A 15,000-nucleotide genomic window follows, 5' to 3' on the forward strand; every position below is an offset into this window, starting at 1 on the left:
GGGGTACTCAGGATGTGTGGGGCACGGTACTGCTAACAGTACCAATTACTTTAATAATCCCATAAACAATATCCTTAAAACATGGCCAAACACCACAGAATTCCTCCTGGGAAATCGATAAGTTTTTTTTTTTTTGATTTGTGAGGGGTGTACGTTTTGGAAGTGAAGAGGCGAAATGATCGAACCGGCTAATGTGCGCAGAGGCAGGAACACGCTCGCAGTGTGTGGTGAAAACAACTTTTTAAGGGGGCATATGACCCCTCCCGTATATAAAACAGATCGGTAATTTTTTGTACTTGAGTGACACCTTTGACGGCCAACTTATTGGAAACCTTGTCGGATAAGCCTCTGGTAACCACTTGTTTATAAATATTTACAAAGGGCCTGCCTCTTACATGATAAGTTTGTGACTGTATCAAGTCCAGAGCTCAGAACACCTCCTTGAGTCCTGCTGACAAATGCCACTATGTACAAGTAATAGCCCACTGTATACTTGGGCCAACCATGCGAAGGCAGCAACGCGCTCAAAGGGAATGAATAAATATTAGGGCCTCTAACATCATTGGAATTAGGAAACTAGCTTTAATTGCATCCTCTATACGAAAGGAGGATAATGTATTTGATTATTGTGTCTGCATAAGAAGCGAAGGCTCATTTACGTTGCCTTTAAACCATCTCTAAGTCTAATTTTTCGGCTCTCCAAGTCATACTGGCGGGCCACGTGACATCACGATGGGCAACAACGCGCACTAAACGTACTCACTAACAAAATTCAGTCACTAATTATGTATTGTCATCCTTCGCAAGGGTGGGAGGAGTAGAGAGGCAATAATGAGCGGTAACTAACTGCACTGGACCTCAGTTAGACCGGCCAGTGCTTCGGCTGCAGCTTATCAATGAAAACTTTCAGCACTGAACTTAATGAATCACCAAGAAGAATACAGGTGGAAAATAAGCAAGCTTAGCTGATAGGATGAACTAAGAAATATGTGATCAACAAAGTTAAAGACTGTGTTTTAATATCACTAAGGAAACTCACAATTTAAAGTAAACATTAAAAAACAGCAAAATCGTCTTAAATTGTCACCAGCAAACAACAGAAGTCTAATACAAATATAAAACAAAGACTGTTGTTTATAAAATCAAAAGATCACTACAATAGACAGTTAGAGAGTAGAAGTGACTCGTGTCTTAATGACCAAAAATCCATGAAGTACATGCAAATCAAAACAATACCATCGGGAAAACATTCTTACAACATTTGGAAGAAAACACAAAATTAGGTGCTCACCAATGGGGGAACGCATGTTACAAAATGGCAAAAACAAAAGTGATTATTAAAAGGGTAATGAGAGTCGCACAGATCCCCGACACCCCCACACATGATAAGACGCATGCATCTGATTGGCTTACTTTTTGATGTCAGACATGCTCTAGCACGTGAGGGACTTACCACTTGCACCATGAACATTGTCGCTAAGGCCAAAGAAGCTGTTTTAAGTCAGGGTTGTCTCTTTTTTCCCCAGAAATGCGGCGTTCCGATCCCGTAGTTGTCAAACACAACCACGCTATTGTCATTCCAATGCTTATCAGGTAATATGACGGTTGACTATCGGGAAAAAAGCAACTGGACTTGTGTGTTGACAGTCGCCCCACAACCACCGTAGAAGCACTAACTCTTTCGATTGGGACGGGGAACCGAGGCCTGGCTGCACTATGGGGGCCCAACCGACCAGGGACGCACCTTACTTTTGACGACCAGCGACAATGCATGTGGTTAGTCATGGTGATAAACCATTACAAAGGTTTCCATATGGTGAACCTCCGTTACGAATATCAAAATTCATGTCCGTTATTGCTTATGGGAAGTGATGATAGACGAGCAAGTTAGTAATTAACAAAGTGTTTTCTTTTTTGGGGTTTGCCCCAGGTCTGGTTCTTTGTTGAAAGGAAGGTGCACGTACAACGAATGAATAAATTTTCTGGCGCCACACATTGAGCTTATCTCGACGAGCGTGGTGAATAACTCTTTAATTTTGAAATGAACGTTTAGTAAAATATTAATGGAACACACTGCCAAGTTTGAAAAAGCTGGTTTTGATGATGAGTGTTGATAAGTGCCAGTTCGCTGTAGATAAGATAAAACTATTGCGTTTCGTCGTCACTGGCGACAGAGTGGTTACCAACCCTAATCTTCTAAAATGCCCTGTACTATGCTGTTGTGGTTCCGTACCCGTAAACATTTTACGAATGCTCGTCAGCATCAAGACTTTGATGTTAGATTAAGTAGTTGTTCTCATTAATAGTTAATGTAACTTCAAGTAATTATTCTGTGCATTTTCAATTTGACAAACTATTATTAGTACAGTTTAAGGATTGAATTCAATCTCTATGAAAATCACTAAGATTTATTAATAATAAATCAAGTGCCATATAATTACAATTCCTTATCAAAAGAGTAATGAAACAAAAAAATCAGACATTATTTGGGGTCTGACATTTTACATACTAGACAGTATATGATATCAGTCACGAAACTGATAAACACCAAACAACAACATTCAAAAACGACATATATTCTTAACCCAATCGGACAGGGATAACAAGAATAGCAGTCATGAACGGACAGTGATTATCAAGTAATTTTATTGAATTTATACATAGATGGCTCTCCAATGCTGAGTCACCAAATGGAGTCCAGTTATTAGTCCCTACCTGAACTCACCTATTTACCGTTTCCTTAATTTGTGGAAAATTCCTTTTGTGATAGCAACGGAATTTGACATCAATAGCCTCTCTTTCCCCATTAGAAAAAAAATCGGCAATTCAAGGAAAGTGGGAAAATCAGGAGCGGTCATAGGGGCCATATGATAGAATCCTGCTAGTTGAGCACATGTAGGGAAATTTATGGTATGTAAGAAAATTCATAAAAAAAAACTACAAGGACACGAGTGGCTGTGTTCATGAAGTCAAATATCAATCGCTATGAAGAGGCAATTTTATTGTTTAATTATATAAAGTTAATAAATTAATTAGATATTTCACAAAAAATAACAAATACCAGAGAAGCAAATGCTTAAATTAAACAAATCATTCACAGTGAGTTAAACATTATGATAAAACCTAATGATCATAAAAAAAACATTGCTTAATTATAATTAAATCAAATTTAAGTTAGATTTTAATGCGAGGTAAAAATAACCAGCAAAACATAAGCAAGTAGTATAAAAATCCATAATCATGACAAAAAAAGACATGATAGACAAAACTCAATCATGTGCAGGATTCGTAACAGTGATCAGTTCGAATTGCTTGTTGTTTTGCCCTTATGTCGTTTTTGCTTCTATTGGTCCATCACGTGGTGTCATCCTATGTCACAGGATAATTTCGCCACTTTGAGCGCTTCTGTTTTTTGCAGGTGCAGGATTTTAGGCACGAAAAGATTTTCAGAAGTCACGTGCTGCATTACACCACGATCGCGTCGGCCGCTGGACTTTGGTTGACAAGCAGGGAAGTAAACATTTATGATGCGGGAGATGATATACATAAAGCATAGATCGAGTTAAAAACAAAGCTGATTTACCGTTTCCCATAATACGTAGGCCTAAATTCAACTCGACGTCGACAATTCATACGGACAAGTGTTTTCATGCAGCGATGTTGAAAGGGCAGTCACATGCAGTCACGTATTTTGGCTTCGCAAGCTAAAACGGACAAAAAGTTTTAGGTACTCTGACAACCGCGATTAGAGGCGTTTGCAGTATTAGAGAAATTAGGGCATCGTGCATATGTTTACAGGATATCTAGTGTTGTGTTTATGCAACACCGCTGACGGCTCATATTCAAGCGGCCTCCCTACACAAATCATAGAGAATGTCAAGTTGGGTAATGAGGTTATGATTGCAAATCGTGTATAAGACCAGGTGCGGCACGTCATGTATCTGATATGTTTCTAGGGCCGTCACTGAGATCATCTATTCTGCGTAGACCCTGAAAAAGTTCTTTAGGACCTGCAGTTGCAAGATCCAACGTTGTAGAGATTCACGTGTCTTAGATGAGTGTAATCTCAAAGATTGAGTACTTTACCATACGGCAATCCTCTGTTTGTCAGCTAGTGAAAATAGTGGCACTATGAAGATCCCTGCATCAACAGCAGTTACTGCAGGTCATAAAGGTTTGTTTGCACTTTTAAACGACTGAAAGATTTTTATTCGTTCATAATTCATAATAATTTTGCAGAAAAGTAGGCTCAAAGCTGTCCGACCGTGTTCAGAGACCGCTAAGGTTGTTTTGAGGAGATGACCTCTGTGCCTGCAAACACCACTTGCAATGCAGCCATTCAAGAGGGTATCCTTCAACCTTGTTGAGCACCTACAAGCACACTGTGGCGACAAATACGTAATGACAGTGGTAGATGAACTCGCCAAATTTGTTCAAGTGGTGCTGTTTGTCTACTAAAGGACGCTCAGGACCATCGCAGACGCTATGATACGTAACTCTTTGGTTCACTAGACACCTTGATAATGGATAATGGGACAGAATTCACAGGTAAATATTTTAGGGAAGTTTGCAGTTTAATAGGAACCAAAAACAGGTATACCACTCCCTATAATCCTTTGTCGAATGGAATGGTCATCAGGTACTGTTTTGCAGTGTTGTGCGAGGATTCCCCCAACACCAGGGAATATAGGACTGGATTAAGTTCCACCTAGCTTGAACACCATGTTCCATAGGATCGGTCATAGATTACTTCTGAGGGGTTCGTAATTGTTATAATTCGGCATGATGAATCGCCACATACGTGATGGTGAGATCAGGCGGCGTCAGTTCGATTTAGTGTTACACAGGAGACCACTAGGTCACACATAGTACAGGGCTAGTATCCAGATGGCTTGGGTCTTTAAGAATTATTAAGAATGCGGGTCCTGCGCTGTACATTGTAAGGGATACTTCAAAGATAATAGAATACAAGGTACATGCACTTAGATAATGCTGCCTCAGAGTGATAATGATTTTGCGGTGGTAATACCCGAGAGTATTAGTTCTGTTTTTTGTTCTTCGCGGGCGATGACGGTCTCGGACTCTTTCTGATCAAGTGATCTGGTTAACGTTTTGTTGCTTGGCCTTGTAAAAGCACCTGAATCTTCACAGCCAACCTTAGCTATCTAGATTTTTTTTTTCTTTTTCATTATTGGGCTGTGCATTTTGTTTATTTAGCATGCATGTATACATCTCTTTTTACATTTATGTGTGTTAGCATTTCTTATTTCTGTATTTACCAATGTCTTGCTTTGTTATGTTTCTTACTGCATTTATGCTTATGGTTGTATTTTATGTATGATCGTATGTATTGAATGTAAGACCTGAAATCCTTTTAAGTGAGGTTATACCTATGAACTGTGCTTACGAACAATGAAAACTTGGTGCTTGCTATGCATGGTGACCAAGAAAGAGTAATCAAATGCTTCGTTCCTTTGATGTGGAGACAATCTGTATTTATAAATACTGATCCTGGTTGCTGTTCGTCATTGTGACCAGGCAGCCGCTGTTGTACCGGTTCTGCTGTGGTCCTGAGCCACCGTCGAGCGTCTGCACCACCGGTTCTGCTCCTCTTCGTTCCCTGTGATGCACACCGGAGCAGCCACACTGTGGTTGGGCCATCGCATGTGTTAGGGCGTGGGCCACTAGACTCCACGTCGGCCCCAGAGGTGGTTACGACAAACCGGGGCGGCTAGACGTCTGGAAGGGGACGGTTGTAATGGTATAGCGCCCCACTATTGTTCTATACCATGTTTATGATACCACTGTGTCTCGAGGGTACGCAGCTTCCTCCATACAGGCGACCCCCCCCCCAAAAAAAAAAAAAAAAAAACGCCGACTTCAAGATGCTTTGAACTACTTACTTCCACATCGGCAGGATTTTGTCACACTCTTTCGGAGCTAGGCAGGGTTTCGGGCAGGGGAGTTTACAAAGGAAAAACTCACAAGGTGCTCCATATCATAGATAAGGCAAAGTACCGCCGAGGAATAAGCATGCGTTAGTAGTAAGCACAGGAAGTTTTACGTGTTTCATTATTTTGCCTGTATTATGTGTTTAAGCGTTTAAGTGTTTTAAAAATTCCTTGTTTAGTTTTCCCCAGTGTTTTACGTTCATGTTTTGTCCTTTTAACATTTCGAAAACGTTTTCTTGTCCTTTTTTTTTTCATTATTATTATTTTTTACTGTTTGTCCACGTGTTTTCACTTTTAATTACGTATTTTGTGTATTTAGTATAGGTGTTTATGTATGTGTCTGTCTGTTTTTGGGTTTAACTTGCTTTGATCAAACTTTAGAGTTTGAAGTCGGTTGTTTTTACGTAATCATTTTAATGATTAATCTAGCCTTTGAGCACACTACCAGACTCCCTACTAACTCAGGGTAACAAACCCTTGCTGGCAGCATAAACCCCTAAAAAAGTTACCAAATATTATGCCTGAGCAGTCAAAGTATAACACCATTTTAAATAAAAAATTCTATGGCTCGTAATATATTGTTGCGGAGTGCAGGGAGTCGCTACAGTGGGTAAGGAATAAAGAGAGGGACGAAAAGCGGGAGGAGAGGGAAAAACAGGAACGGATGGGGGTTTGGGTGAGAAGAGTGGAAGAGAAGGGGGGAAGGAGTGAGGGGGAGTCGAGAGCCGAGGAAAGGACTTCAGCAAATGTGCTGTGTAATGTCTATATCCCAGGAAAATTCTGTCTGTTACATCGCCAATTTAAGGTGATTCTTGTCCGGAAAGCACTGAGACCGGAAAGCGAGCTCAAACCTTGTATCATTAGCCCTCACGTTACAAAGAAAAAAATGCAAAGGAACATAGGACACGATAACTATACCAGTTTTCGTTTGTCTGCAGTTTTGGTCCTCGGGCGGCAGAGACAAAACAACCAATGGCAAATAATCTGGAGGTCTTGTGATTCTTCCCGCAGACGCAGAAGCGACGTTTTTGCCCAAACTTCTTCATGAAGTTTGCAGGATATTGTGTGTGTGCGTGTGGACCTAAATAAAGAAGTAAAAAGTTGCGTGCGTTCTCTGTGTGCTTGTGGTTACCAACATACAATATTTTATATATATATACATATATTATACATATACATTACATTATACATAAGTATATATTCAGTGTTATATAAAATATTGAAATATAATCAGTATATATATATATATCATATATATTATATAATATATTTATATAGATATATAAAATATATATATATATATAATATATTATATAAATATATATTATTATTGTATATATATATATATGCATAAAGTATACATATGTATGCATATAAATATATTTCATTTATGCTTAAATGCATTTATATACATACATATATATTTTTTTATAATTATTTACACGCACACGCACGCACGCACGCACGCACGCACGCACGCACGCACGCACGCACCCACGCACCCACACACACACACACACACACCACACACACACACACACCACACACACACACACACACACACACACACACACACACACACACACGTATATATATGTTATATCACAATTATTATATATATATATATATATATATATATATATATATACATATACATATATACATACATGTTACATATCGAATATAATCTATCTATCTATCGTATATATAGATATATATATATATATAATAATATATATAATATATATAGACCACACACACACACACACACACCACACACACACACCACACACACACACACACACACACCACCACACACACACACACACAAACACACACAAACATATGAGAATATTAAATGGTATAAACTAAATTATATTATATATTATATATATATTATAACTATTTATATATATCTATATATATATATATATATATATATAATAATGGCATATGTATCTTTATGTATAATATATATATATATATAATATCTAATATATATAATATATATAATATATTGTATATTACGATATATGCATAGTATTTTGTATGTACAATATATATCTCGCTGTATATATAGATATAATATATATTATATATATATTATATATTATATATATATATATATATATATATCTATATATATATATATATAAATATCAATATATATAAAATATTCACGCACAATAAATATATATATATAAATATATATATTATAATATATATATAATATATATATAAAGACGAGGGATTTACTCCTGCGTTCAGCCGAAGGTAAACACCTATTTCACCTGCTGGAAGAGGCCCCCCGCAATCCATCCATAGAAGTCGCCCGAAGGTAACACAAGCCAGGGTATACGTGAGACGATCACCTCTGCATTGGCAGCGCCTACCCATCGTTTGGCTAAGTATTTTGGTGCTAAACCCCTCCGGCGCTTATGGGGGTCATCAGTGTATTCCCACCAGAAGAATTCCGGGACCTCTTCAGAAGTCCGGGTTGCAAAAATAAAAACTTGCCGTTTGATATAAAATTACCTCTTTACAATGTACCCACAGACGGAGCATCGGAAGCAGTAGGAGAGGAGTCACCCAGCTCATGACAGACCTGCCAGAACTTCCTCTGCGAGACCACCACATCGTTCACCTAGTGAAGTTATGCGTGGACTTCGGCAACTTGGAATGTGCTGGGGAAGATTACAGCATTATATGGTTCGCCAGGGCTCCCCCCTGAGTACAGACATGCCTGGCCTGTTACATGGAGAACGCTGGAGAGGGATAACTACAAGAATATAATCGGCAGACATTACAACTTGGAGAGAAAGAGGATCAGAAAATTACCGTTCCTGTACACTCTGATCCATCTGGGTGACGATGGCCTACGTTGCTCTGTAAACAGGTAGCTTACAGATAAAGATGATTAAATATATTATAACTCCACCCGCAGCAACAACTAAATTTGGTGTTGTAATTGTCTTCTTCCTCAGAGCACTGAGGATCTGCCAGCCCTGAATTTCTTGAGGTATGAGGTTTGGCCTATATAACTTAAATTTCTTTCATGAAACCACAAAATATCCCAGAGGTTCTGCTAAGAATCCTCAGAAAGAAGCGGAGAGAGACGAGAGGAGTGAGAAAACATACTGGCAAGATCAGACCCGCACCCTTTGCTAATAATGTTTCTCATAGTACCTTCCATTGTAGCATTTCCCAGGCGATCAGCAGATACTTCGGCAAGACCGTGAGAATCGCCAGTACATCCGGGGAGAAGATACATGACTTAATTCGAGACAGGAAGCAGCCCTTAACAGTGTTACAGATGCGATAGAGCATACTTTGGTAAAATAAGCCGTGGTTTCAGCACCAAGATAAGCGAACATCGAGAGGACATCCGTCACCACAGGAATTCCAACGCCATGGTAGTCCATGTAGATGAAGTTGAACATCTACCGAACTGGAAGGAAGCAGAAATAGTCCATGGAGGATTGAACAAACAAAAAAGAAAAAATATGGAGGCATCATACATCACGACGGAGAATAATGTCAACACAGCATCGGGCAGAGTTTAACACTATCCAAGGTTCACGCAACAATTTATACGACAAACGAGATGAGGTAGGCACAGTCGTCAGGTGTTTCGTCGCGCATGTCTGACATATATGCTCGGAATTTTTGGATGTAGTATGTATTGCTGATGAAGAAATAATCGAAAAAGGGGCAAAGTAAACGCTGGTAGGGTGTGGGAGATAGTCAGGCGCAGGAAGTACCGGTCAAGACAGGGGGCAACAGGATATACGGTGCAGAGAGAGAGAGAGGGATAGTAGAGAGAGAGTAGAGAGGGAGAGAGTAGAGAGAGAGAACGAGAGAGAGTGAGAGAGAGAGAGATTAGAGAGAGAGAGAGAGGAGAGAAAGATTATAGAGAGAGGAGAGAAGACATCACACAGAAAAAGAAAGAAAGAAAAGAAAGAGAGAGGATGAGAAATAGAGGGCAGGAGAGGAAGCGCCGCGCGCGCGCGCCGCGGCGCGCGCGCGCGCTCGGCGCGCGCGCGCGCGCGCGAGAGAGAAGAGAGAGAGAGAGAGAGAGAGAGAGAGAGGGAATAGGTGGAAACCGATAAGCGTATGCTAGAGCGGGGGGGATAGATTATGAGGTGAGAGCTATAGAGGAGGAGATAGAGATAGATGATAGATATAGAGAGAGAGAGAGAGAATAGAGAGAATAGAGAGATATATCATATAGATATGGGAGTGATGAGGAGATGTGCAATGAGATACGTTAGGACACACATAATTAGTAGATTATTATAAATAGAGAGATAGAGAGAGAGAGAGAGAGGAGAGAGAGAGAGTAGAGATCTGAGATATATGGAGATGATAGATAGACTAGAGATATATAGTTATTGATATATATATAAGAATGTATAGATATATATATACATTACACACACATGTGTGGTTCTGGCGTGTGTGTTTTGTTGAGGAGGTAGGGGAAAGGGTAGATCATACAGAGACAAAGTGTAAGAAATAGAGAAGGAGAGAGAAGGAGACAGAGAGACACAGGGAGAGAAAACACATGGAAAGACGCACACACACACAGGGACACACGACGCACACCCACAACAACACCACACCACACACACACAACACACACACACAACCAGTAGAGAGAGAGATGAGAGAGAGAGAGAGTAGAGCGAGAGAGAGAGAGGAGAGAGAGAGAGAGGGGAGTGGAGGGAGAGACCCAGATCGAGAAGAGAGGACAGAGAGGGGGAGGGGGGGGAGAGACAGACGAGGGAGACACACAAGCGAAACACAAAAACACCAGAGAGAGCGAGAGATAAAAAAAAGCAAAAAAAAAAAAAGCAGGAGTACAGATGAGAGACACAGAGAAAAGGAAGGGGAAAGAGATGACGAGGGAAGAGAAGAGAGAGAGAGAGAGAGAGATATATGAGAGAGAGAGAGAGAGAGTAGAGAGAGAGAGGAGAGAGAGAAGAGGGAGAGAGAGAGAAAAGGGGAGAGAGTAGAGAAAGGGAGTAATAGAGAGAGAGGAGAGCGAGAGAGAGCAGAGCGAGAGGAGAGAGAGAGAGAAGAGAAGAGGAGAGAGAGAGGGACAGAGGAGAGATGCGCAAGGGGGGGTGGGGAAGAGAAAGTAAGAGAGGGGGGGGGGGGGAGCGGGGGGGGGCGAGAAGGAGAGAGGGGGAAGAAAAGAGGAGAGAGAGACAGGGCAATACAGGGAGAGAGAGAGGGATGACAAACGACAGGCACAACAGACAAGAGAGAGAAGGGAGAGGGAGATGGGGATAAGAGATGTGTATACAAGAAAGAGGAGACGGAGAGGGACAGGACGGGAGATGATAGAGACAAAAAAAACAAGAGAGGAGAGAGGAGAGATGATAGAAGATAGATATCAGAAGTAGAGAGAGTGCGGATATGATACTTATGAAGTAGGAGGGTGGCGATTCACAAAAGAAACAAAACCACACCCCCACATAACACCACAAACAGAACACACAGATCATACACACAAATACGATAGGTATACAGGACGTGAGCAGGATGCAGTATTGGGGGAGAGAGAGTAGAGAGCGGAGAGAGAGATAGAGAGAGAGAGAGGAAGAGAGAGAGAAAGAGAAGGTAGAGAGGGAGAGAGAGAAAGAGAGGAGAGAAAAGAAAAGAGGAGAGAGTGGGAGAGGGAGAGATGGGGGAGAGAGAGGAAGAGCGAGAGGAGAGAGCGAGAGGAGGAGAGATGAGAGGAGGAGAGAGAGAGACAGAGGGAGAGAGAGCGATAGAGAGAGAGAGATAGGAGAGAGAATAGAGAGAGAGAGAGAGAGAGGAGGGGGTAGAAACGGAGAGAGAGAGTTTGGGCGGGGAAGAGAGCAGAGAGAGAGAGAGAGGAGAGAGATAGAGAGATAGAAGAGAGAGAGGAGAGGGGTAGAGAGGAGAGGAGGAGAGATGAGGGAGGAAAGCAGAGATGTATGGAGAGAGTAAAGTGTAGAGAGGGAGATACAGGAAGAGGAGAGATGAGAGAGATGAGAGAGAGATAGAGAGCAGGGAGATAAGATAAGAGAGAGAGAGAATAGATACAGATGAGAGAGAGAGATTAGAGAAGATAGAAGAGAGAGAATGAAGATAGAGAGAGAGAATCAGAGAGAAGGAAAAAGAAGAGAGAGAGAGAGAGAGAGAGAGAGAGAGAGAAGAGATAAAGAGAGATATAGAGAGATAGATAGATAGAGAGGTAGTGGGTGGGGGATAGAGAGATAGAGGGAGAGAGGAACGAGATAAGTAGAAAGAGGATAGGAGGAGATGCGGGGGGAGAGGGAGAGAAGGTGGGGAGAGAGTATGATATAGATATATAGATAGAGAGATGGACAATAGAGAGATTAGAGAGAGGAGAGTAGAATAGAGAGAGAGGAGAGAGATAGAGAGACGAAGATAGAGAGAGAGAGATAGAGAGAGATAGATAGATATTAGGAGGTGGTATATAATATATGATAGAGAGAGGAGTGAAGCATATATAGTTATAGAGGAGAGGGAGAGAGGAGAGACATGAAGAGCAGAGAGAGGAGAGAAGAGGGAGAGGGATAAGAGGAGGTGGGAGAGGGGGATAAGAGAGATAGAGAGAGAGAGAAGAGATATAGAGAGAGAGAGAGAGAAAGAGAGGGAATATAGAGAACATGATAGAGAGGATAGAGAGAATAGACGAAAGATATAGATTGAGGAGTAAATAGGAGAATAGAGAGATAGTAGATGGAGAGGATAGGCTTGGGATAGAGGGAGACTGTATTATGTAGACTACATATATGTATAGAGACGATAGCAGATATAGATATATATATGTATATATACTATATATATATATATATTATAATATATATTATATATTATATTATAGTATATATATATATTATATATAATGAATTTATATATTTATATATGTAGTATTGTACATATTATAATGTATTATTATAGATATTACACATATGTAGGAGTATATATAATGTAGGTATTAGTATATATATGATATATGTAGATTGAGAGATAGATTATATGTATTTTATTATATTACTCTTATGTAGTACTTGGTATAGACTCTAGGACATGTACTCATTTTCTATGTAACTTCATCATATTGGTTATATATACTATAATTGGAGAATGGTATATATTATATATCATTATATATGTCTGTTTATGTATATCAATTATATACCTATTATTAATATATATGTTTTTTATATAGACTGAGGTATAGATAATTTTTTTTTCATTAGGATCTTATAGAGATTGTATAATCATATTATATATGATTATATATTATATATGATATATAGTATATATGTAGTATATATTATGTAATATATATATATTATATATATATATAATATATATATATATATATATAATACACACCCACATATACACACTACACACACACACACCACACACACAGAACACCACCACACCACCAAACCACAATACACACCACACACACACACAACACACACACACACACACACACACACGCATTTATATACACACCAGACTGTGTAAAGAATATAAAAATGCTTGTTTGTTTACTTGTTCCTCCAAATACAAAATTACTCCCTTCTATTCACAGTCACGTAGTACTATGGACTTCCCTGCCTGCCTGCGGGATAGAGCTAGCGTTCCCCGTGGAATATATGTGTCTATCAGTCGGTAAGAATGTTGCTTCTGTATACATTTTGTGACTCATTCCTTGGGCTATTCTCTTTTCGCAATGTATATCTCATTTGTCTGTCTTTCAGAGAATGTTTTATCAAACAATTACTGCTTTTCGCGTATAATTGTCTTCTTCTACGCTTGGACTTCTGTGGCTGTCATAATCAATTTCATTATTATTCATTCACTAGTAATGTTTCATTATTGTTATTGTTATTATTTTTCTTGTTATTGTTATTATTATTATTATTATTATTATTATTATTATTATTATTGTTATTATTATTATTATTATTATTATTATTATTATTATTATTATTATTACTATTATTATTATTGTCATATTCAATGTTATTATTACCATTATTATTATCATCATTATTACTATAATGAAAAATAACTATTTGCATTATCATTATTATTATAATGTTTTAATTTTTATTACTATAATTTGTTATAATAATTATGATCATTATCATTATATTACTTTATTTTCATTATTACTTTTTATTATTGTTTTTATTATCATTATTATTATTATTGTTATTATTGTTGTTGTTGTTGTTGTTTTGTTCTTGTTCTTGTTATTACCTTATTATCATTGTTGTTATTGGGATTATTTTTATAATTGATATTATTGTTATTATTATTACTATCATTATTAATAAATGTTTTATAACAATGATTATAGTCATCATTATTGTCATTATGATCATTACCATTACAATTGTTATTATTTCCATTATCATTATTTGTTATCATTATATATTATTTATTATCATTATATTTTGTAGAATCATTATCCTCGTAATGAATGTTATCATTTGTTCTTTCTTATGTTGGTGTTGTTATCTTTATTATTATTATTATCTTTATCATTATTTAGTTTAAACTTTCTTTATAAATATCAATTATTATTATTATTATCATCATCATTATCATTATTATCATTTATTATCATTATCATCACCATCATCGTTAGTAGTACTATGACTATCATAATTGTTATTAACAGTGTTATCATCTTTATTTTTACTAATATTATTATCATTATTAAAATTGTTACTGTAATTATTATAATTCTATCCACTCTTTATATTTCTATGATCATTATTATTACTATTATCATCATCGTTTTCAGCGTAATCATTATTACTACTATCATCAATATGATGATATGATATGATTTTTTAAAATATTATGAGGGTTTACTATATTTCATTATCTTTGTTATTTTTTTTGTTGTGGTTGTTTTGTGTTATTATGTTTTTTTGTGTTTTTGTTTGTTTTTATTATTATTATTATTATTATTATTATTATTATTTTATTATTATTATTATTATTATTATTATTATTT

General features: G+C 37.9%; 1 protein-coding gene across 1 annotated transcript in view; it reads left to right on the top strand.

Moving 5' to 3' along the window:
* Window positions 1–15,000, top strand: part of LOC119576690 — a 29,744-nt gene that overhangs the window by 6,966 nt on the left and 7,778 nt on the right. Inside the window, exon 2 of the mRNA XM_037924339.1 lies at window positions 13,561–13,640. Within this exon, the coding sequence (XP_037780267.1) occupies window positions 13,561–13,640 (80 nt within the window). The remainder of the gene's footprint in view (window positions 1–13,560; window positions 13,641–15,000) is intronic.

This window comes from Penaeus monodon, chromosome 1 (assembly GCF_015228065.2).
Source record: "Penaeus monodon isolate SGIC_2016 chromosome 1, NSTDA_Pmon_1, whole genome shotgun sequence".
Lineage (NCBI taxonomy): Eukaryota > Metazoa > Arthropoda > Malacostraca > Decapoda > Penaeidae > Penaeus > Penaeus monodon.